The 23758-nt window shown below is 40.6% G+C and overlaps 1 protein-coding gene across 3 annotated transcripts; it reads left to right on the plus strand.

The window, feature by feature from the left end:
• Positions 1 to 365: 365 nt before the first annotated feature.
• On the plus strand, positions 366 to 19542 carry MFAP3L (microfibril associated protein 3 like). 3 transcript variants are annotated; one of them, XM_075149335.1, is made up of 3 exons: positions 366 to 506; positions 12102 to 12509; positions 16161 to 19542. In XM_075149335.1, exons 2-3 carry the CDS (start codon positions 12227 to 12229, stop codon positions 17024 to 17026), a joined length of 1149 nt encoding a protein of 382 aa, XP_075005436.1. In that variant the 5' UTR covers positions 366 to 506; positions 12102 to 12226; the 3' UTR covers positions 17027 to 19542. The 3 variants fall into 3 exon arrangements, with proteins under 3 accessions (XP_075005436.1, XP_075005438.1, XP_075005437.1); XM_075149337.1 differs by having other exon boundaries at positions 423 to 506; positions 16164 to 19542; XM_075149336.1 differs by lacking the exon at positions 366 to 506 and adding an exon at positions 5814 to 5900.
• The last annotated feature ends 4216 nt before the right edge of the window (positions 19543 to 23758 follow it).

Genomic DNA, 23758 nt, shown 5'->3' on the forward strand with positions numbered 1-23758 from the left:
GGTGACACCCCCCCGTCACTCTCGCCTCCCCCCGCCCCGCGCTCTCGCAGCCGCCCGCTTGTTTCACACCCCACCGCTTCGCCTCCAGCCGCTGCACGGCCCCCGCCGGCCCTGCAGCGGCGGCGGCCCCCGGCCCCGGCCCCGGCCTCGCCCCGGCGGCCCCGGGCGCTGCCGCCCCCCGCGTCCCCCCCCGGGCCCCGGGGCCGCCCCCCGGCCCGGCCCCGAGCATGCTCAGTGCCGCCCTGACCTACTTTCCCCTGCCGGAGCCGGCAGCGGCGGAGCGGCGGGCAGCGCTGCGGCACGGCACGGCACGGCACGGCACGGCGCGGCACGGCACGGTACGGCGCGGCGCGGCGCGGCACGGCACTGCGGCAGCGCCGCGCTCCGCCCGCCCCGGCCCCGGCATGGTGCTGCGCGGGGCGCGCTGAGGGGCACGGCGGCGGCGGGCGCTGCCGCGGGGCGGTGGCGGCGGCAGCAGCGTCCGAGCGGGAGCAGCCGGCGGCCAGGTGAGCGGGCGCGGCGGGGGGCGCGGCGGGGGGCGCGGGCCGCGGTTCCCCCGGCAGGCGGGCGGGCAGGCGGGCAAGCAGGCGGCGGTCCCGGGGAAGCGCTGCCCGCCGCCGCCTCGACCGGCCTCGCCGCGCCGCCGGCACCTGCCGCGCGCCGGCCCCTGTGCCGCGGTGGCTGCAGAGCTCCCTGGTCCCCGGCGCGGAGCCACCGCGGTGAGCCCTGGAGCGGGCGCGCTGCCCCGCCGCTGGCGGCCCCGGGGGAGCCTGGAGGGCCGGAGCACGGGGACGGTGGCCGTGCCCGGGGGAGCACGACGAGCCTGGCGAGCCCGACATCGTCCCTCTCCCGCGGCGGCTGTCGCCCGGCAGTTCACGGGGAGCCCGCCGTGGAGAGCGGTAGCTGCCCGCGCAACGAGAGTGGAGTAACGCAGTGTTCAGCATGAAAGTTCAAGAGATTAATTCAAATCAGCAGCGGGCTTGCAGGAAGATGTGCTTCTTGAGGCAAAAAAGCTAATGAGCCCAAAGCTTCTCCTGGAGACCTTCAACTCCTGCGCTCCCGCTGGAGCCCGCGGCCGGGACGCTCGCTGCTGTCCCGCGCTGGGAAGGAGAAAGGGAGGTATTAATTCAGTACAGAATTAATCACCTCTTCAATGGAGCTGACTTCTTAAGAGAGCTTAAGTTGTGCTGCTTTAAATTTAAAATAAAGGCTGCCTCCTGATATTTTGCTTTAATTACCCTTTTACTTGACAGGATGGTCTCATGAGATAAAACTCAATTTCAGAAGTGCCCTGAGGGAACAACAATCTAAAACTTGAGAGCGGTCTTGCAATAACTATCAAATACTGTTTCTTAGCGGGGCAAATTCGAACAGCATAGGACGAGCAAGCTTAAGAGAACAGAGAGCACTACTGAGCAGGCACTTTTCCTGTGCATTTATCTGGAGAGTCTTGTAAGAGACTACACTTCCCCTAACAGTCCTCTTTCAGTTGTTAAATTGAACATCTCAAATGGGCCTTCCCTGATAAGCCTGCTCCGGAAATAAAAGTACCAACTGTGTAAGCAATGCTAAATACTAAATGCAACCTCATTTGGTACGTATTTGCCTGAAAGACTGTAAAGTTAGTTCAAAGGGAAAAACACAAAGGAGTTAAAAGGGAACAAAATGTAGCGCTTTAGTTGCTTAAAGCCATTACATTGTGGAAGAGTTTCTTCACTGCAGTAGGACAGAATACAGCAGATCTCTTTTCAATGGAGATGATGTTTGCATGGTAGGAATCTTTTGTCAGACTTAGCGTGTATAGTTAGCGACAGCACCATTGGTATACTTGTAGTTGGTGTAGTAGGAATCCTTTTTTATTAGAAAGCCTTCTCATTTAGACTTCATCATCAGTTGATGTTGAATGCAACTTAAACAGCTGGAGTGCGCATTGTACACCTTTTTTTTTTTCTGAAGAATTTGAAGTTTTCAGAGGCCTAGACAAACAGCAGAGCATCCACCAAAAAAAAAAGACTTTCTTCCTACTTTAATACAGTGATATGTGGTATTTGTCCAAGGTATTTGTCCATCCTGAAAGCATAGACATAAAATCAGTCACTCTTAAAACATTTAACACATGGTGGGAGCATGGCAGTGAATTCTAAAGTGATCTATGTTGTACAACTCCAGTTGCCTCCCTGCCCCGTCCCCCTTTCCTCCCTGCAATTAGACAGGTCCTGCTCTAATGTGGAGGAGGAGGAGGATGGAGTCCGCACAGGAACCTGGTTAAAGTGTGTATTCATCACTTTAACCAGGGGGAAAAAAAAAAACTAAAACCAAGGAACAGAAATATGCAAAGCCACCCCCATACAGTTTAGGAGAGGGTCACGTATGTGACACAATGATATGGGTGCTGGGGAATGATTTAAATGGAACAAAACCAATCTCCAATTTCAGTTCTTGCGTAGAAAGTTTGGAATCTGGGGACTGGCATTTCTTTTATGGTTTAAAATTCTTGCCAGTGTAAGGCACCACTGAGATATGGATGCAACTTATAACAGGGAGAGTGGGCTTGCCAGAAGCTAAAGTAACCTGTATTGAGCTTTGCTAGCAGGGTTTTCTTTGTCAGCAAGTTGCACCTCTGCTAGAAGTTTTTGCAGGTACAAATGCCTATGATCCTCCTTGGGATAGTCTGGACCATATTAATATGTCACCAGAAGATTCTGGTGTAAGACCAAGCTCGTGGATACTTCCTGGAATTTTTTCATTCCTGCGATTCTGAGCTGCTGTCCATCCATGCTCTGTGTGCAGTCCCCAGTCATACGTCCGTGACTGTGTGTGGTACACAGTCCTACTGACAGTACTGGATACTGACAGCAATACTGGATGCTGAGAAAGTTATGTTACTTTAATGTTACATTTTTCAGTCTGAAGTAGAAATAAGTGGCACAAAAGTCTCAAATTATAGAGGTTCTTTAGTAAGTTCTTGAGGGCTTCCAACTAAATTATTGCATATACATGGCCTTATATAGACATGCTTGGAAAGGGCTGAATTGATCACATTTGTGTACAAGCAAGACTTAAGTTATTGTGTGGTGCAGGGCAAACTCCTTTGAAGCCCGTCTGCTATCCTCTTTGTTACTTGTGGAAGAAATAGGCACAGGCCCTTTTAAGCTGAAATGATCCTTTTCTACTGCAGTCAGTCATGAATGGTTAGATTCCTTTAAATTCCCCCTCTGACAAGGTTAATCCTGTCCTAATCATGGCATCCACGTGTAACCTCTTTGCCCTGTATCCCGGAAACCAATAAATATGAAAGCCAGTCATTAAAAATTATATCCATCTTGCAATTCTATAGGGATAGAAGAGAATTAGTTTCCTATTTTTTTTTCCTCTTTTATATTCCAACTAAAATGGGAGCCTTTTGTTAAAATAGTATAATGAAAACTGTATCAGTGCATTTAAAACATTCATTTATTCAAAGCACATACAAAATTTAGAGTTTAAATAGTAGAAGTCTTTAGCCCTGCGCAGTCCCTTCACATCTTTGTTTAAACAAAACTTAATTTTTAATTTTATATCTTGTTTGAACATCCTACATCTAGAATTTTTCTTCTTCATTTGGAAAAAGAAAACAATTAGATGTGCTTAAAGGATGGTTAGCTTTAGCAAACACAGCTCAAAAGAGGAAGCGGAGGGAAGTGAATCAGGCTGCATTCTGCATTGCTATGTTCTTAGCAGGGTCACGTAAGCCATGCCAAGAGCATGTAAGGTCTGTTCTATTTGCTGACTTCGGTTATTTAAACTGTTGGCAGAATAACGCTTAGAGTGCCGGTATAAATAAAAGATAAGAGGTGAGTAAAGAAAATGAAAGATACGTAGAACTTGGTGAGGCCAGGCAGCGCGCAGATGTATGTGGAAGTGTAGGAGGGATTCTCTGTGCATCTTTTTTGTTCCTCCTTTCCCAACAAAGGGGACTTTTAAGCATTGATCAATCCGTGTGTACTGCAACAGCAAAATAGCTATGGTGAAAGCTCACAAGAAGTTAAGCAAGTGTCACTTAAAGCCATACATATGTTTCTGGAATAATAGCTTTGTACAGAACACTATATTCAGTGGTAATTGTCCAGCCTCCGAATAAATACAAATGCTAAATAAATCTAGATAATCTACATAGAAGAATTATTTATTTGTAAGATTAATAATCCTGTAAAGAGTGCATACCTAATAAAACATAAGCTGGGCCTTAAGAAGTCTCCACTACTGATAGTGTTGAATCTGCTTTATGATCCGGGTAGCCCACAACTCAGTAGGACATTTGCACCACAGTACCTGTTTTGATTAAAAACAGCAAGCTTCTCCACTAAATATAAAACTTTGCTTTGTTTTTACTGCAGTCATTAAAATACCTCCAAGAAAGAACACTTAAATCACTCAGTCCATATCAAAATGCACATATGAACTACAACTTATTTACTGAAAAGTTAAGCATCTAAGTTGCCTGAGTGTTTTTGTTACTTCAGTGTATTTTGCAAACAGTTGATTTGATACAGCAGAGATGCTGGGATTACAGGAGCTGCTACATCAAACGGGAACTTTTCAGAGGTTTGGCATTCTTGAGGTCCTTTTAAATAATCTCTCCAATAATTACCTGCCAACAACCTTCATCTATTCATTTTTAGGTTAATGGATTAGGGTCTCTGAGTGTTCACTGACATGAGGGGAGTGCACGTCAGACCATTCAAAGATATGGTTAAATCAGTGGGTCCATTCAAAAATTTCAAGTGAAGGGGGTCTTAAAGTTTCTAGGACGCCATATGCTTGCTAGTTTTGCAGTATTGAGACATGAAGTAGTGTAAAGAGGAACAAAACTGAGGAGAAGATTGCAGTAAAAATATTCTAAAACATTTACACACTCATAAAGGCAACGTGAAGAACTCTTTCATTGTACCATTGCTGAATAGAATGGCATGTGCTTCTTTCCCTACACCAAAAGCCTGGGTATAGCATTCATTTTCCATCACACACATAAAATGTGGAATCACCTTATTGCTTGGTGTTTTCTTGCTGCAGTTTATTGATATACTGTGGAACCCTGAAACTAAGATAACCAGATCTTTACAGTCATTAACTTTACTCTGTTATCCCCTACAGTGTTGGATGTGTTCCGAACAAAATAACTTTAGAAGATACTCATAACAGATTTTACTCCATTTCTGCTATTAATGGTAGAATAAGCTACAACCCTTGATTCTTCCATTTTCTTTCATTTGTTATTTATCATTTGTCACCTTACAAAACAAATTGACAAATGTTTGCCTGTAATAGCTTACCAGTGCCTACAAAACATAAAATTAATTTATAGGCTTCTTTATTATCATTTCTTTTGGACAGGAGTCCTAGAAAATGGCTCCAACTTGCCATACTGACAGCCGTTCTTGTTCACTGCCCAGGGCCATACACTCAGAGGACAATGAATATACAAAAGACAGTTAAGTCCCCTCATTCTGCATAAACCGTCATAATCTATGAACCTGTGTAGGTAAATTCTATACAGTTTCTCTTCCTAAATTCCCAGCCCTTATTTTATCTTGTATCAAGAAATTGCAGTCTTGTCACTGTTAATCAAAAAACTTCCTTCTCTTTCCTCCCATCTTCCACCTCAGTTTCACTGAAATTTGTCTCTTTTTAGTGTTATGAGAAGCAGTAAATACATATGCCTCAACTGTCTTCTTTACACCATTCGATATTGTGTATATTTTTAATAACATCTCTTAGTCATCTACCCTCTGAAGTCTGTAGTCTGAAAAGGTTATCTTAGTCTGTCTTTGAGTCTGACTTATTTCTCTTTATTCTATTTCAATATTAGATTCACCACAACTGACAATTCTCTAGCATCAAGAAGCCAGATTTATCAGCAGGTAATAACCCATGAACTTTAGAGTCTTGACTATCTACATGTGGGAAAAACATTCACTATTGCTGACACCACAAATAAGTGATATTTCAGTAGTTACGTAGGCTGGAAATAAGTCCTCTCTATATGGTAAAGGCACCCATTTATCATGTAAGTACAATGGAGAATGCCAAACATTTTTTTCAGGCTATAGTCAACACTCTCAGCCTGTCTCGTCATTCTAAAATACTGCTACTAAAAAATAAAAGGATTATGAAGGGGATCATGAAGACAACTTCCCAGCATCCCATATAGAAATTTTTAAGACTAGCCCTATTTTTTCACAGTGACTTCTTCAAGGCAATTCCTGTATTTGTGTTTCATGTGTATTAGTGTTTCTTTAGGTTGGGATGGGCCTCTGGAGGCCATCTGGTCCAACACCTGCTCAAAGTAGGGCCACTGTAGACCAGTTTGCTCAGGCTATTTCTAGTCAAGTTTTGAACATCTTAAAGGATGGAGATTGCACAGCCCCTCTGGGCAACCTGTTACAGGGCTTGGCTGATATCCTGGTTAAAAAAATCTTCATAAATAATCATAATTTCCATTGTTGCAGCTTGTGTCCGTTGTCTCTTGTCCTTTCACTGTGCACCTCTGAGAGGAGCCTGGGTCTGTCTTCTCTATACTCTCCCATCAGGTGGCTGAAGGCAGCAAGTGTGACACCAAGTGGCTGAGCACATGTGGCCGGGGCAGTATCACACAGCCCTGATTAGAAGTTTCTAAAAGATTCCTAGGCAGCTGAAAGCAGCTGAAGAGACTGAAACATGCACATAGTTGGGAGCTGCTGCCCAGTTGGGAAGCCCCAGTCTAGATGTGCAGAAGGAAGCTCTTCATCTTACAAACATCACCAGCGTGTCGCCTATTCAACATAGCCAGGGAAGCAGAAAACCATGAAGTTATGAAGGACTGAAATCCCCCCACAGAGAATGAACGGAGCAGCTCTTTCAGAACCAAGCCTTAATATTGTATTGTCTAGCAAATGACTAGAAAAACAAGTCAGAAAGTTTCTGCTAGTTCTAAATTCTCTTCATCTGCCTGTCTGGACCCTAATAGCTTAAACTTTTCAGTAGGTGGTTCTCACTCTTAAGCCTATGAACTGGCAGTGAGCTTCTCACCTTCTGTGTGGCATAAGTTCCTTCATTTGCATTCCTGTTCCAGTAAAAACTGTTAACTTTTACTGTTGCCCACTCTGTAAAGGCATTGCCCACGGAAACTAGGAAAGGTAGTAAGTAGTTTTTAAGTTATAAAGAATTAGTTTTAATTTTGTTTTGTAGCATCATCCTTGATACTTATTTATAGACGAATGAGAACTAGAATGAAAATAATTTCATTTTCTTGATCACTTATAAGCCAAGCAAGATAGCATTGGGATGTTAAAGCTATAGGAACATAATTTATGCATTATACAATAAGCTGGCTTCTTGTGCTTCACTTCGGAATTGAATAACCTAACAGTTAATAGGACTACACATTATTTCAAGAACAAGAACAGGACAGTTTTACAGAAGTGAGCAAGCCAGGAAAAGGTATGCATCACTGCCCTCCTTTTCTGTTCTTTTGTGCTCTGCCATCATGTTGTTCTTCACAAATGCAGCACTTACAAACGTGGCTCCTCAACCACAATTATTTTCTTTGGTGGCAGTGATACTGGGAAGCAAACTCATCCGTGACATGAAAAAAAAAATGGTCAATCAGAACATATCTCTGAGTGATTAATGTTCCCAGCCAGTCTGAGCTGTAAGTGTCTTCTGTTTAGACTGATGCTTGATTTTGGACAGAGAAGTTTTAACCTCAGTTTTTGTCCCTGTTTCACATAGTTAGGAGTAATACCACCACCCTGCAGCTGTGCTTGTTCTGGTGCACATTCCAGGGAACTTCTCTGGATAGAAATGCATAGAGAGCACGCTAGAGCTGGCTATCGTGTCACTTAGAAGAAAAGCCTGTCATAGTTCCCTCATGTGGCTCCAGTCTCATGCAATTTTCCTTGGAAGTTAATCCCGCAAGCAGTAAATCTGTTCCTTTCAGATTTTCAGTTTACACCATTTGGGTTGGGGAAGAAAAAAACAAAACCATTTAATGTAAGGACCACTGGCAATCATCTTTCAGTAAATGTTGCTACAGATACAATATGGCAGGGTAAGTTATCTATATATATGTTCTAGGTGCTGGAGGAGAGTTTGGGGATTCTTCTGATTCCATCTTGGGAGGTAAACCTGTCCCTGACTACAACTTTGGGTGGAAAAGGTAGCTCAGAATAGCTGAGGGTGTTCTTTTTCCTTTTCGTGCACCACAATTTTAACATTAAAAAAAAAAAAGGGGAAAAAAGTGTATTTAACCACATTAAATATATTACAAACTTTTACTTTTTATAAGTCTTTTACAGGTAGCTCATGTTCTTTGGGGATGGGAGAAAGGAACACTTACATTCTTTCCATGACCAGAAATTTAACTTTTCGTTTATAGTGACCCTTTTGTGGCAAAAATGCTCCCAGAGACTCAGTCTGTTCCCATAGAGCAATACTCAATATTGCAGGTGTCCTCCTTCATTACTGTCCTGTGTTACTCTCAGTCGTGAGGAGTTATTACAGGAATCTTTGTTTTATTCTAGTCAATCCAGCTTTCTCTGACTTCAGGTCAGATTAAAAGGTTACAATTTTGGCTGCCTTCACCCAGGTTTATCATGGGCCACAGCTAATTACCGCCTCTCATGGCCAAGATCTAGGGTGACAACACTGTGCCCACCTTTCTGATATTCTGGATTCTCTTGCTTCTTTGCAAGAGAAGTGGGCAGACATCACTAGCAGTCCTGTTTCGGTCTCTGTAGCTTTCTCCCCGTTTAGTTGTGTGATTGAATCATAACCCATTACATCACTTATGTTTAACAAAGCAGCTGGCTCCCAGATTTTTTTTCCCTGATATCCTCAGGCTGCTGTTGTGCCTACAGCAAAGCAGTAGGACAGAAACTCTCAGGAAATCTGCCTTTGCACCGGAGTCTGCTGTGAGCACATTTTCTACCCTTTCAGTTCTCTCTCTCTGCTTCTTCCTGCTATCCTAACCTGACTCTAGCATTTTTGGTCCTGCCCAACAGGTTAGCAAAGGGTCCTGGACATCTAGTTCCCTGCATGGCCACCCTTTAACTTTCTTGTGCTAGGTGACGCTGAGAAAACCTTCCTTGTGGTTTCTTCCATTTTTTTGTTCCCCACTAACAGTGCATGGGATGCACACCACAGAAAAGATTCCCTATCATTTCGTAGTTGCCCTAGGATCATTTGTCTAAACCTGCATCTTAAAACACTGCTTTTCAGAGAGATCTCTTCCTGACTCCTTGAATGTATTCAAGTGTCCATGAAGAGCACTTCCCTGGGTGGCACGTGAAAGCAGCAGCCACCATTTCCAAACATTCTGCTTTAAACCTACTGCCTGGTTATTCCTTATACTAGCCATCAAACTGTATTTATTTCAAACAAATGCATCTGCAGAGGTATTTAGTGTTTTCTTAATATTCTTCATTTCAGAAACATACATGGGAAAGTACATTCGCAGGAGTGACATGAGTAGGCATGAATCTCCCACAGTAGACATAAATTATTTGGCTCTATTTCTTAAAATTTACTGCAGCTATTCATGATTCAATTCTATGCGAGAGTGAGGGAGTCACTGTTATTTTCAGACAAGTAATTGGTCCTTTGACCGTGTTAAGAACCAGTCACATTTGTTATCGCTATATAAAGGTATGGGTTTTGCTTTCATGTTTTGCTCTGCGTTAAACACAGGTAAACGTACAGAATAGGCATGCCTTACATTGTTACTGCCATCACACGCGTTCCAAACATCCATCCACAGCATCCCTGTGCCGTAGGGATTCAGTGGGCCACCAACTGCCTTGAGCTTCCGAATACACTGCAAGTCCTTCCTTACAGATTTTCTCTTCACCTGTTGGGGCGATGCTATTTCATTTCCTTCGGGAATACAAACTGCTCTCCACACTAAACATCTTTTTTGATTGCTACTGATTTTTCTGCCATCAAAAAATATGGTAGGCTCAAATACAATAATAACAAGCCACAGCCAGTAATTAGCAATACAAAGCTTAATCAATTTATATTGTTCTTTTGCCCTTCCCATTGTCTTAATCCAGCCAGTCTTTGTTCCTGCTCCCTTGCCAGGAAGTGTGACGTGTCTTTTGGCTTTTCTGTATGGCGCAGTGCAGATATATTACACTGTACAGAAACATTTTATAGAGTGAATATGTGTAACCATAAAGAATGGCTGTCTCCAAGGTTAATGGAGTAGTAGAAAGGAGATGTAAATAGTTACTGAAGTGAATAGGCAGAATTGAAGGATTTTTTCCAAAGTGCAGATTCAGACAGGCTGTACCTATAGAGAACTTCAAAAGCGCAGGCTCTACATGCTTTGCATAATTGGAAATGGATTTCTGAAGTCATTGTTTATATAGCTTAATATGACAAACAAGATTTGTATATTAATTTAAAGTTTAAAAAGTTTAAAATTATTCTGGCTGTTCAAGACAAATATTTCCACATTCAATAATTAGAAAAACAGAGAAAAAATGAGGGCAGGCTTGGAGTTGTGACAGCCATCCATGCCATACATGCAGTTTATCTAAAAAAACATAGTTTGTCATTTCTAGTAATGATTCATCCTACAAAATGGAGGAAGCTATTTTGCTCTTTTAATAACAGTTGTATCTATTTGTATGAAATCAAGTTCATTGCCTTACAGAGAACAGGGGATGGAAAAGAAAACAACCTAAGTCAAATATTACTAGTGAAAGACAGTAATGTTGTTTTCTTTCTTTTTTGAATAAAGAAGAAATGAGGGAAGGGGATTGTTTGTTTGTTTGTTTGATTGATTGATTTTAGTGTTTCCTTTATGGAACTGACCTAACCTTGTCAGCAGTCATTTTCCATGCTAAGGTAGATGAGTTACCATAGTGTCAACCAGATTTTTAATAAAATGTAAACAGTTGTGCAAGTAAAATGTTCATTTGGGGAAGGTTTGTTAAATACTTACTGTTACCTATGTTTGGATTCCAGGTAGATTCCTCTAACTAATAAGTTTCACTAAGTTTCAATTATTTACTTTGCAAAACCAAGTAAAACCAATGTAGTTAGATACTCTGATGTAATTTTAACATCATTTGTGGCCCTTTCACTCTTAGGGTGAAATTTTTGAAGGTGCTCATTTTGAGGCCACCATTGTGCCCTCAGTCAGTACTGAATGCCAATTGTGTTCACTGGGAGCATAATGAGGCCAATAGAGAGCACATTTGTAAACCCCCTCCCTCCTCTGTCTACAAACTGAAATCACTGTGTAAGAAAGGGCTCATTGTAGATGATTAGTTGAGGGAAAATATTGTAGTGAGAGTGTGCAAAAAGTATACGGGCAAAATGCTTAATGCCACATAAGGAATGGAAAAGTCCCAACTTCATTTGTATCTCAAAGAAACCGTACCCATACTTATGTCACTAGCAAGTATTTTTCTTTCTAAATCTGCTCTAAAAATGACATTGAAATGACTTTATCAACTACTAAATATCCTCTTTTAAGCATATTTTTCCATGCTATGTTTTATTTCAGAAAACTTTAAAAAATGCAGCAGCTTAAGAAAAGTGAATGGTCTGAGATGTTTTGCTGTATGTGCTATTGTATTTGGACAAAATTGTGTATATTAAGGATTCCAGCATCATCTCCAAAAACCTTTCCTGGAGCAGTTCTTTCTTACACCATGTTCAACAATTCCATGCACGTGACAGAGTTGCAGCATTGAACTGGTAGTGACAGCTTTAACGTGCTGTACCTTTGTTTTTCCTGTTGATTTTGCAATTGTTAAAAAAAAAAAAAGAAAAGAAAAACCTGTAGAACTTTTGGCATAAAATTGTAGCTGGTGCTGTAGCTAAATTGCCGCTAAGTGTCTAGGTGATAAAAGCCTTCTCCCACGCCTGCCACTCTGAACAACACTATTGTCAGGAAAATGTATGCATCTTTTTCCAGTAAGAATAAGGACTGTGATAACATTAGCATTTAGACAAGACACTGAGCTGATGATTGTGAAATGCATTAATGGATGTGTCACTATTTTAAAAGAGCACATCTAATGGCTTGTTTATACATGCCATCTCATTGTACTTATTTATTTATTTTATAGGATATTTTAAACATAAAATTGCACGGATCAAAGTAGAACTGTCCTGTGACCTCCTCACTTCAAGGGCCTGCGTTCAACAGAACCGATCCCAGTTCCCAGCCAGTTGCATATACCACTGAAGAAAAATGAACATACTGAACAGCCACCACTTTTTGTACTTTCTGCCTACCACACACCTTGTCATCTTATTAGCAGCTTTGACGACTGCTGAGGATGTGACTAATAGCACTTTCAACCGCACTGACACGAACACAGGATCTGTGCCTGTGGTGATCTCCCGCATCGACCATATTATTGTCAAGGAGGGGAGTAGTGCCTTGATCGACTGCAATGTCCAAGGTAGTCCTAGTCCACATTACAGATGGTTCAATTCCAACGGCCGCCTGCTCCAAGAGGAAGAGAATAAAGGTAAGATCTTAGTATTCTCACTGATATAGGCTGTCCAGAGACACTTCTGATTTCAGCAGGTTGACCAATAACCTGATTTTAATGGCCTGACTGTGGTGTTTTCCCATGTGAAAATATAAGAAAGCCCAGTGGCAGCCATAAATTTGTTGTGCGCACCTTGGAAGAAAACAGTAACGTTTTTATAATGTGTTATTTATAGCAACACATAGCAAGAAGCTGAAGCACTTAACAGAAGGTGTAGACAGGCTTCTTTTCATTGGAAGACTTCGGGTTTGATCCTATTTCCCATTCTGTTCTATTTTGTTCTTCTCTGGCACCAAATAAGACTAGAAAGCTATTTTCCAACTTAAGGGAGGATTCTCTTGACATATGGGAATAGTTTGTTGGCATGAATTCAACACAGCTAACTCCCTGATATGCCTCCTGTCTTTATGCGTAGTGCCATGGGAGTGTGAGAAATGGGAGATGCCCTGAATGACCAACAGAAAAACCTATATAGGACAGCAGTCAGAAGGACAAGCAAGTTTGAGCCTTCCTGGCTTTAGTTAAGACTCTCCAGTTGCATTTACCAGAGACCTTAATTACACATGAGCTTGTTTTCCTTAAATGGAAGGTTTGGGTGATAATCCTAGTTACACTTCTAGGGAACGTTTTGGGGGGGATGGAAGGTGTTTTGCTCATGTAATCCTTCCATACTGACTGCTTTGTTCACAGCATGATGAAATAAACTCTTAGTTATTCGTACTAAAGGCAAGATAGCTTGCCTAACGAACAGCTGACCTGAGGGAGAACTCTGCTATGACAGGAGTAATGATTGACCCAGCTGAATGTGCAACAGCATAGTGTATCTGTAAAAGCATACTGCATAACTGCTTATATTTTACATTGCAGTATTTTATCATTTTCTAAGTAAAGCTAGAGAAAGAAACTACTTGAGCTAGTAAGCGGACTTTCAGATATTGTGCTGTCATGGCAACGTACTGTGATTAGTGCACTAGAGTGTTTTACTAAGGCTCACTAACAGAAATTTTCCCCTTTAGTTAGGCATCTAACTTTAGGTCTTTGTACGGTCAACTGAGGGAGGTAGCTACTAACACAAACATTCGGGTAGGTGAGCAAAAACTTCCACCAAGTCAGTAAAAATTGCAGATGTAGTATTATGACAACATCACTTCAACTTAGACTTTCAACAGTGCACTTCCTCCTTTAAGAAACTGACTGTCTTCCTGTAAGAAATGTTTCCTAGCACAAGACCTTTCTTTACTATGTATATAGTTATGTTGAGTATGGCACTCAACTGTTACCAAAACCCAGCAATGATACCTTTTCTAATCATTTTCTCATTAGGCTTATACTATCTGCCAGGGTCCACTGGCGCAGACCCAGTCATTGAGTCACAGTTCAATGCCATTATGTCATTTATAACAGCTGGAGCCGGGATATATCAGCAAGGCGTCTTGTCATTTTACAATTAATAAAGACCTACTTTGCCAACATTGCAATTCAAAGAAATACTGAGCAGCCAATACTCTGTATTTTTTCGTATTCTAGAGGTGGAGAAAGAAGTGTCATCTGTTACAGATGCTGACATTTCCTCTGTAAGGAAGTTTTCCTCTGAATTTGCCTAACTGCAGTAGATTGGGGTAGTTTTTTTATGTGAAGGTCTGCTTTAGACTGAGCTGTTTATTTATTCTGTATTTTTTTATTTCAGGCAAAGTGATTCAGCTGTTTTCAAGAATTAAGCTAGAGCAAAAAAGAGTGTTTCAGCTAAGTTCAAAATTCTAAGAGGATAAAAAGATGTAATTAAGAAGTGTCCATACAGGAACTGAGGCAGAGATCTTGTGGGAATACTTTCTACATAGGCTTCTTCTAGGAGATAATGTAAAAAAACGATTTGGATAAGCCATGTTTAATTAGAAAAACTTTCAAAATGGTAAAAGCCCATAACTACTCTGAATTAAAGGCTTTTTTTTGACTAATGAGTTTCAGAATTGCTCACAGATTCTTCCTTGAAAGAAATAAAGTAAAAAAAATAGAATAATCTTTTTAACAACAAAAGAACTTCCATGAAAAGGATAAAATAAATGTAGAAGCAAGGTATACACCGATCTGTGGCAGGACTGCAATCCTTGCTTTGTGATTTACATGCATTGCACAGGGGTTTTGTGCTAATCACATATTCTGTGTCTTTGTCCAGCTGCCTTAATAGACTTAAATTGCAGCTGGTTAGGTTGGGTTTAAGGAAAAACAACTTTCTGATAGTAAAAATAGGTAAATGCCTGAAATTCCTTGCTGTGGAAGGTTATTGAAATTCCTTTACTGCCTTCAAGAGATTCCTGTCAGGAATGGCTTGGGATTGCATTACAGAGATTGAAAACAGTTGAGTCTGCCTCTGAGCAGCAGTATGTATTAGATGATCTTGTTGGCTGACATCAACCTATGTCACCGTGTTACAAGGAAAGCTTCTGTATGATATCTCCCTGTATGAAGTGTTCAGAAGGCACAGAGGCACTCCTACACTTCCTGGCTGTTCTTTCCACCATGTGAACACTTCCAGGGATGGGTTTACCTGAAGGAAAGAATCGACACCAGGCTTTCCTATTGGAGTTGAATCATGTTTTTTATAGCAGAGTTGCAATTTAATAAGTTGTATCACACCAAATAAGGAGAAAAATACACATCCTCAGCTCTTAAATGGTAGTGATATTTGAATAAAAATGAAGCTCACTTGTGGAACTAAAAATCTTACTCGTTATCAATATATAATGGCAAACACAATAACTAGCTGAATCTTGAATCACTTTAGCAGTGATAGGAGCGCTGGGTTTTAACATGTTGTTTCAAACTCAGTTTAGTAGCTAAATGGTTCTGCTATGCCAGATTCAAAGGATGTGAAATGTACATGTACAATTACATGTAGTGACCAAAGATATCAATTATATTACACTGATAGAAATGTGAAAGTAAAAGAAGGTCCACCGTGGTGTGTAGAAGTTCGCACTGGCAAAGAAGATATTCTCTTAGCTGGTCATGGCTTTTCTCTTTCCCGTCCATCTTACTCCTCCTGTCCTATTTCCCTTTTTTTAAATCATAATTCAAAATTAAATTCTGAACACCTCAGAGGGCAGGCAGTGTAGTATATGATGTCTGAAATTTTACTTTTTTTTAAGTTTACATTAACAGAATTATATGAGATACTGTAACAAAACACCAAAAATAACCCAATTGTAAGAAAATGCATTGTTGGGGAACAAAACAAGGAGGGCTTAGTAGGTTTTTCTGTCTCGCAATCCCATTGTTACTGTTCTTTGAGGAAGTGTGGCATGTGTTTGGGACACACTCTGGGGTAAGTAGTCGTATCTTTGTAACTTAACTGACCATAAGATTGTGATAGATGTCATGCATATTAACTAATTTTTTAATGAGACTTTTAGGGCATGATCCGATTATTCACAGTTGATGTCAGGGATTTGATAATAACACAGCTAGGGTCTCAGGGACAGATAGCCCTTTATGATGGTAAATACTTTGTCTTCTTGTGAACATTATTTCCTTCTTCCAAAATCTGAAGCCAGTTTGACAAAGCTGATGTTTAAGACTATATTGATCATGTGAACAAAATACTTCTAAGTTACTCTGTCTCCTCTCCAGCAGGAAAATGGTGGTTTCTTGACAATGGGCTACTAAACATTACCAGCGTGTCTTTTGAAGACAGAGGGAAATACACGTGTGTCGCATCTAATATGTATGGCAGTGTTAACAATACTGTGACGCTGAGGGTTGTTTTTACCTCCGGAGATATGGGAATCTATTACATGATTGTCTGCCTTGTAGCTTTTACCATTGTTATGATACTGAACATTACTCGGTTATGTATGATGAGCAGTCATCTGAAGAAAACAGAGAAAGCAATCAATGAATTCTTCAGAACAGAAGGGGCAGAGAAACTCCAGAAAGCCTTTGAGATTGCGAAGCGTATCCCAATTATCACTTCAGCCAAAACACTTGAGCTTGCCAAAGTAACCCAGTTCAAGACCATGGAATTTGCTCGCTATATTGAAGAGCTGGCTCGGAGCGTACCTTTGCCACCTCTCATCATGAACTGCAGGACTATAATGGAAGAAATTATGGAGGTTGTCGGTCTGGAGGAGCAAGGACAGAATTTTGTACGGCAGACAGCAGAAGGCCAGGAAACCACTGAAACAGATGAGCTGTATATGATCCCGAATGCTTTGAAGCGCAGTGACTCTCCCACAGCGGACTCTGACGCATCGTCACTGCATGAACCACCTCAACAGATTGCAATAAAAGTGTCAGTTCACCCGTTGTCCAAAAAGGACTGCATGGATGGTCAGTCGCAAGAAAGCGTGCAGTTGGACACCAAGGAAGAAGACACTCCTCAAACACCAGCACTTCCTGCAGAGCCCCCTCCTGAGCCTTCTGCCGAACTCAGTTCTGATGACACAGCATTGGCAAATGACAAAAATACATGCGTTATATATGAAAGCCATGTATGATAGTTACTCCTGAATCTATGCATAGCAGGAAAATCAGGTGGAGTTCTTTTAAAAATACATATTGTACTTGCCGCTAAGCCTTACCTGGAGACTATCATAGCAAAAGCATGTATGTGGATTATTTGGCACTTTCTTCTCAGTTTGTCTTTAGTTTACCATGATGTCTGGCAGAGTAATTGCTATTACATTAATATTAATTGCTCTTTTCGATTAGGAGTATTTCCAAGAAACATTTACCTCAGCATTTTCTAGGTTGGAGTCACCTGTAGTGGCATCCTGGAATTCATTGGTAGTCTTTAATGTAGGACACTCAAACTTACTAAACATAAAACTAGTTTTCATTTTCCTCCTTCATGCTCGTTACTTCCATCTTTTGCATTTTTGCAAATATTATCTTGTGAATTTGAAATATTGCCCAAGAGGCAGCACTCCAGTAGCCAAATAAAATCCTAATAGATCCCATTTACAAAGCCTGTTTGCTCAGCTGCATTGTGATTTAGAGGGCTATTACAGAAAGTTAAAATGTTTCCATTTCATTTGAGACCACACTGCTTAGGCACAAGGGAAATAGTTTCCCCTTTTTCGTGGAATGAAGATGCCAACAATTGTTTTTTTCACATTGAGAAACAACTTTGAGGTGTATTTTACAGATGGGAAAGCCCATAAACATCTTACAGAAAGTTGCAGTCATAACAGCTCGGCAGGGTTTTTTTGCATATATTTGACCATTTTTTACTTTGCCAGAAGTTTATATGGAAAACAGCTGCAAATATGCAAAATGTGTTGTTTTGTAGTAATTTGGTAGGAGTAAGTATGCACTACCTTACCAGAAGATATGCAGGTTCCTTAACAGTCCTGCAAACACCAGTAATTAGCTCGGACAAAGGCTGAAATGGCAGAAGACCCTTTTATTGGGATTCTCAATTTTGTGCAGATTCATATTCTGAAAATCAAGCCTAAATTCATCTGTAAGCATAATTTTGAGAGTGTTTTATCCAAACTAAAAAAAAAATATAATCAAGTGTCCTGTGAAATTACAATGACGATCACACAAACTGTTTACTGTGTTATAATTGCTTTGGTATTTTAAGAACCTCCTACCTATGTAGGATGTTCACTGCTTGAGTACATGTGACTCTACCCTAGTAAAGCTTTAATGGTCACAGTGATTGTGGCATTGAAAAGGATCAACATTTATGCAAGGAAATGCCAGGAGTGGAAGGGAAGTGATAATTTCTATTGCAGACAGACAATAAAAAGGACCTTCTCCAGAGTGAGTATGGAAAGAAAGCACTTACAAGGAGGAGTTTGTGTAGGATTGATAGCATATTACTTAATTACCTGATACACATTTAATTTGGAACTAATGAACAAACTATCACCTTATAATTTTTAAGAAGGACTATGGTGTAAGTATAAATACTCAAAATAAATCTGGAATCAAGTATATTGCAGAAAAAGAAGTCACTTAGGTCTATGGAGAGATGATGCATGAATGGCTCTCTGGACATTTTATTGAAGTAGCCACATCTACATAAAGTGTCCATTGGAGGCAATCAGGTATGTTAACTGCATGGGTAATTGAGACCAAACGAAGTCAATGTTGCAGCTATCTAAAAAAACCCTTGAGAATGAACTGAGGTTTTATGTCAACTTCCTCATTTTAAAGTGCAGAGCTTCACTAGCAGTGTAATACAGGAACACCCCGTGATTTAAGTAGGTGATGCAGAAAAGGCTCCATATTTACCTTTCTATGGTTATTAAAAAAAAATACATGTTTAATAACAGACTTCAGATTTTGTGACCAACTTGTGAAAATGACAGCATTTAGTTGCCTAACGTTTGTTTGTGCTCACCACAGTGGCAGGCATCTATACAAAATGCATTTGCACATGCCCAAAAGGAAACATGCAAGGGCAAAGTCCCTTTAGGAATGTGGCTGGAAATATTTTAGTTCCAGTGAAGCAATATAAATCTAGAACACAGGGTAGATTAAGAGAATACCATAAAGAACCTCATTTCTGACTAGTGTGATTGAAAATACTGCTGATGCAAACTGTTAACTTCTTGTCTGAGTCCAAAGTACATTTCTGTTTAGTGTTCACATCAATTTTTCAAGTGACTTAATTTGCTTCTGGTATGAAAAAGGACGAGGGCAGAAACAAAAGCAGGAACTTGCACTAAATTCTTTTAATTCACCTTAACCTCCTGAAAAGAGGCATCTTGATTTTTCTGCCTGTTCAACATTTACAAACAATGCTCATGTATTCTGAAGTTACCTGCCTGGTGCCCAACTAAGATTGCACAGACGAGCAAGGATGTTCTCCTTGAAAGCATAAAAATAACTTTTGAATTATTTAACATTAAAAAGATTTCATGTTTCAAAATTATGTATTAAAATACAGTATTTTAATTTTAATTCTTTTTTAATTATGAACTTTTTACAGTAGAGACCAGACCCCTTCATGTATTCACATGGTGATTGGTACCAGGCAGTTCTGGTCCTGACTGCTGCCCTCAGGCTGTCCTCCAGCCTGTTCTATTATTTATTTATAAGAAACATTTGAGAGCAATCAATCTTCATGGTTTTCTTCAGTATCTTTGTGTAAACTTCCTTGAATATACAGATTATGTTTTTTTGCAGAGGTTGCCCACAAAGTACACACAAGTATACATTGCAAACCATGTATGAGCAACAGTTATTTGGTGGATTAGATGCACATAATAGGTGCAATGCTGAATTCCTGATGTCGCAAGGTCAAAGGGAACCTTGACTTTGCTGGAGCTGGACTCACTCAGAGCTGAGAGTTCGCAGATAGGAGTGGTCCAGCCCGTCTGCTATAAAGACTTTGGACATACAGCTTTGTGATATTATCAGAATAAACACAGAACAGCACTGCATCTGAAAAAAATATAGATTGTAATGGTTCTGGTTTATGTATTTTTTCTCTTTTTATGTATGCTGCTCAGTATCCTTACCCATCCATTATATAACACCTGTAAGCATAAAGCTTTTTACATGCTTTCAGGCACTTCCTGTGTGGGAGATAAGTGGGAAGCAAGATCCAAACCCATCTTTCCTGTTCCAAACTTTCTGGCTGTGCTATTATAAAGTAAACAATTCTGTCTTGCAGTATTTCTTAGGGAATGGTATTTTATGGTGCGAGAACACAATTAACAAACATAAAATTAATGATGGCTCTAAGGAAACATTAACTTTTGCATTGCTATGTATTTTCATGTACCTTAAGCACTTCAGGGACATTAGAGTGATCCGTTCCCATCATTGGACTATGCACACCTTTTTGTTACATTGTTCTATTTATTATATCAGCAAACACTAATGGTTCTTAAAACACTCAGAATCTGGAAAATCCGGTCCAACTGAATTTGCGTTCTAAAAGCATAAGGAACACCAAGCCAGGCTTAGAAAGGAAAAGAGATTTGCAGGATAAATTTACACTATTGTAAAATATTTTTGCAAAAACTTCATGAAACGTGACTAGATTGCTGCAGCACAAGAAGTCAGTGCTGGATTTGAATTTTACACTTATTATTCTTTTTGCACTAAATGTAAGACCATATTAATCAGACCACTTGAACATAGTACTCACTATCTACTTATTCAACATTTTGGTTTTGAGCAGCATTTGTTTACTGTTGATCCTTTTTTGTTCTCTGATTTGAGTATGCTTGTGATGAAACCTACTCTTCAGTCATTTTTTGAGATTTTCATTTGAAAAATTTAAAAGAACCCAGAGATCAGCATTTTTATGCAGGTTTATTGGTATTAGGTGAGGCATAGCGTTCACTCCGGTGCTTAAAAATTACTGTATAATCATAAAACTTGCAGAATGGCATGTACGGGCAGATGTTGATTTTTTTAAGTCAGTGCCTGTTTTATTCTAATGTACATAATATGTCAGTTCCTCAATTTGCAGTTACTTTTTGACAGAAGTACTGTAACATACAACCAGGGCTTTCTGACGATCAATTTGGTTCAGATCGACTAATTCTGGAAAGTGCTAACAGTATCAAATTTTAAAAGTTCTCCTGGAATATCTTGGCAGCATGCTATTTTAGGAGTTGGCCTCCTAAGTATGCCATACTTAGTGGGACAACTGAAAGCTTCTTAGATGCAAAGGAAATGCTTGCACTAAAGTATCTTAAGTTATATTTCATTTATTATTAAATCCTTTTTGATTTTACAAGAAATGTAAGACAAATATGAATGTGTTCTTTTGAGAAGCAGTTACTGTATTTTGATTTAAATAAGTGTTATGATTTTATAGTTCACGGCCGTAAACCACAGAGACCAGTTCATGCTGAAGTGGCAAAATGAAATGTGATCCAGCTTGTAAATTGATCATTGTTTCAATAAAGAATTTGCACAGAGTATGCCGGGTTTGTACACGCTTAACAAGATGATGGTTTCCTAGTAGAGTATGCCATGGCTCCAGTTCAAGTGGAAGTAAACTATGTCTTTCATTGTACATCTGCTAATATTCTAGAAACTTTGATCAGGAGAAACAGTTATTTACCTAGAAAGGAAGTTTTAATAAAGCTCTGAAAGGGAGCTGTTGTCGTTATTCAGAATATAGACTCAATTGTTAATTGGCGGTGTTATCCATAGCCTAGATTGCTCATAGCATGTCAGCACTTCCGCATGTAATCCAAAGGAATTTTTGTCAGCTGTTTCCTCTCTGAGCCCTGTCATGGGGCCTTGCAAAAAGTCTTGCTGCTGTTTCAGAGTTGGGGCCAACAAAGTAAGCGTCTCTTCTACCAGAGGCACCCAAGTACCGAGACAAAATAGAAGTGTGGGTTGCCATACCCGCCCCCATTCCTTCATCCACCCTAAACGGATCAGGTGAAATGGCTTCCCTGTCCCACAGCAGCTGGACTATATCACTCCCTAACAGTCTTCAGCAGGACTTAGTTGAAGCAGACACTGTCATACCTCGTCCTGGCTTTGCAGCTGCTACACAACTAGCAGCCAGTGGCATTCACGGACAGACTGACAGAGATGGAGCGGGGAGGACTTGCCCTTTCACAGGTGAAAGATTTGCTCTTGCCAGCTGCCTGTTCTAGGCTGAAAAACATAGCCAATAGCAGGAAAACAATAGCTATTTATTTCATGTTTTAACTCTGTTGTTTGAAAGAGTGCTCCAATTTTGAAAAATATTTTCAGAAGCATTTTTATTCAACAGTTTCAGTTGAGTTGAGAGACATGGGGCTGAGAGACATCCACAATTTATCTAAAAATATCTATGAAAAACAGTCACAAACTGATTATGAAAATGGAATACGTATGGCTAGAGCCATATGCTATTTTATTGTCTCAGCATGGGACCCTGTCTTGCAACTGGGGCAGTTTGATCTGCTGTGACTTTTTTTTTTATATAGAACAGCACCACTTCAGGATGCTCCCCTCCAGCATGCTGAACTCCTCCAACAGCTTTGTTGGAGCATTTTTCAGGAAGGCAGGATACCACCAAGCATTTGGTTCCAGTGAGCTTCGCTCCTGAACACTGTAAAACAGGCCCTCCCCAGCCCCAGTGCTTCTTACAAAGAAAAGATCTTTATCGTGGAGGAGACTGCCTTACGTCAGTACTACAGAGGCACTCCAAAACTAAAAGCTGCTGGTGGGTAGTATCTCCACAGAGACAAAGATGGGGACAGTGGTCTCGGCTCTCCTACTAAGACTGGCACCAGGGAAAGCTGGTGCATAGCTCAGGGCTGGTACCCCAGGTATTTGCTGTGCTGTAACACCACTTTCCCACAGGACTGGGCATTTTCTAGCCTACCTCCTGCACCAGTGCCTGGAATAACCAGAGACTTGAGAATCAGTTTCTTTTCAGTGTCCGTTTCTTCCATCTTTTCCTCTCCCCATCTTACCTTCCTGTGCTTTTCTCTCTCCCCACCAGCTGCGCAGTGCTACTTCTCAAATAAGAACAGAGTGAAGTTAGTGGTCAGGGTAAGTGTTTCTGCACTCCAGGCACCTCTGTTCCAAACTGACCTTTCTAAGTCCCAGAATGGATTTTTTTTCCTAGCTGAACCAGGCTCTAATGCTATGTACTATATTTAGCTCTCTGGCTCCGAGGCCCAAACTGAGTCGTTATACTCTTACAGTAAAGGCTTACTCGTGAATCCATGCTATCATGTATAAGTCTGTAAATTGGTCAAAGACAGTAACATAAACTGAAGCTAAGTTACCAATTTCTTTTTTAAAATCAGAATGTATGGCAGCAAACAAATGTGACAGACTTAGGACACCCAAGTTATGTAACAAGAAGCTATTTCATACCAAAAGAAGATGAGGCAAGAATGAGAAAAATTAACAGCCAGCCTTGTATGGCATGGAGAATACATGTAAAACCTTACTTATGACTGAGTAGAAATGTCTACTAGAAGTATCAAATCAATTTACTATTCTATAGCCACTTCCTATTTTGAGAACAGATTCTCTTAACTCTAACTAGACCTTTCCTATGTGGGCAAGCATCGTAGGCATGGAAATACTACAAGAGTTATCAGGAAGAGCCTTGTCTCCTTCATCTACCATTTTTGAAATTATTTTCAAGACTATTTAGCTATGCATCAAAGGCCAGCCAAGACTGCCACCCTGTCCTGTCATGGAGCCACAGAGTTTGGGAGTTCCCATTTGAGATGCACAAGCTGATCTTTCTGAAATATCTCTGTCTTCTCTAGCATAGGTTTTGATTATACCACCCA

This window comes from Calonectris borealis, chromosome 4, assembly GCF_964195595.1.
Source record: "Calonectris borealis chromosome 4, bCalBor7.hap1.2, whole genome shotgun sequence".
NCBI lineage: Eukaryota > Metazoa > Chordata > Aves > Procellariiformes > Procellariidae > Calonectris > Calonectris borealis.

Coding starts and splice junctions, on each gene's coding strand:
- MFAP3L (XM_075149335.1), top strand. CDS start 12,227: ATGAACATACTGAACAGCCACCACTTTTTGTACTTTCTGCCTACCACA. Junction 12,510..16,160: donor CCAAGAGGAAGAGAATAAAG/GTAAGATCTTAG, acceptor TCTCCTCTCCAG/CAGGAAAATGGTGGTTTCTT.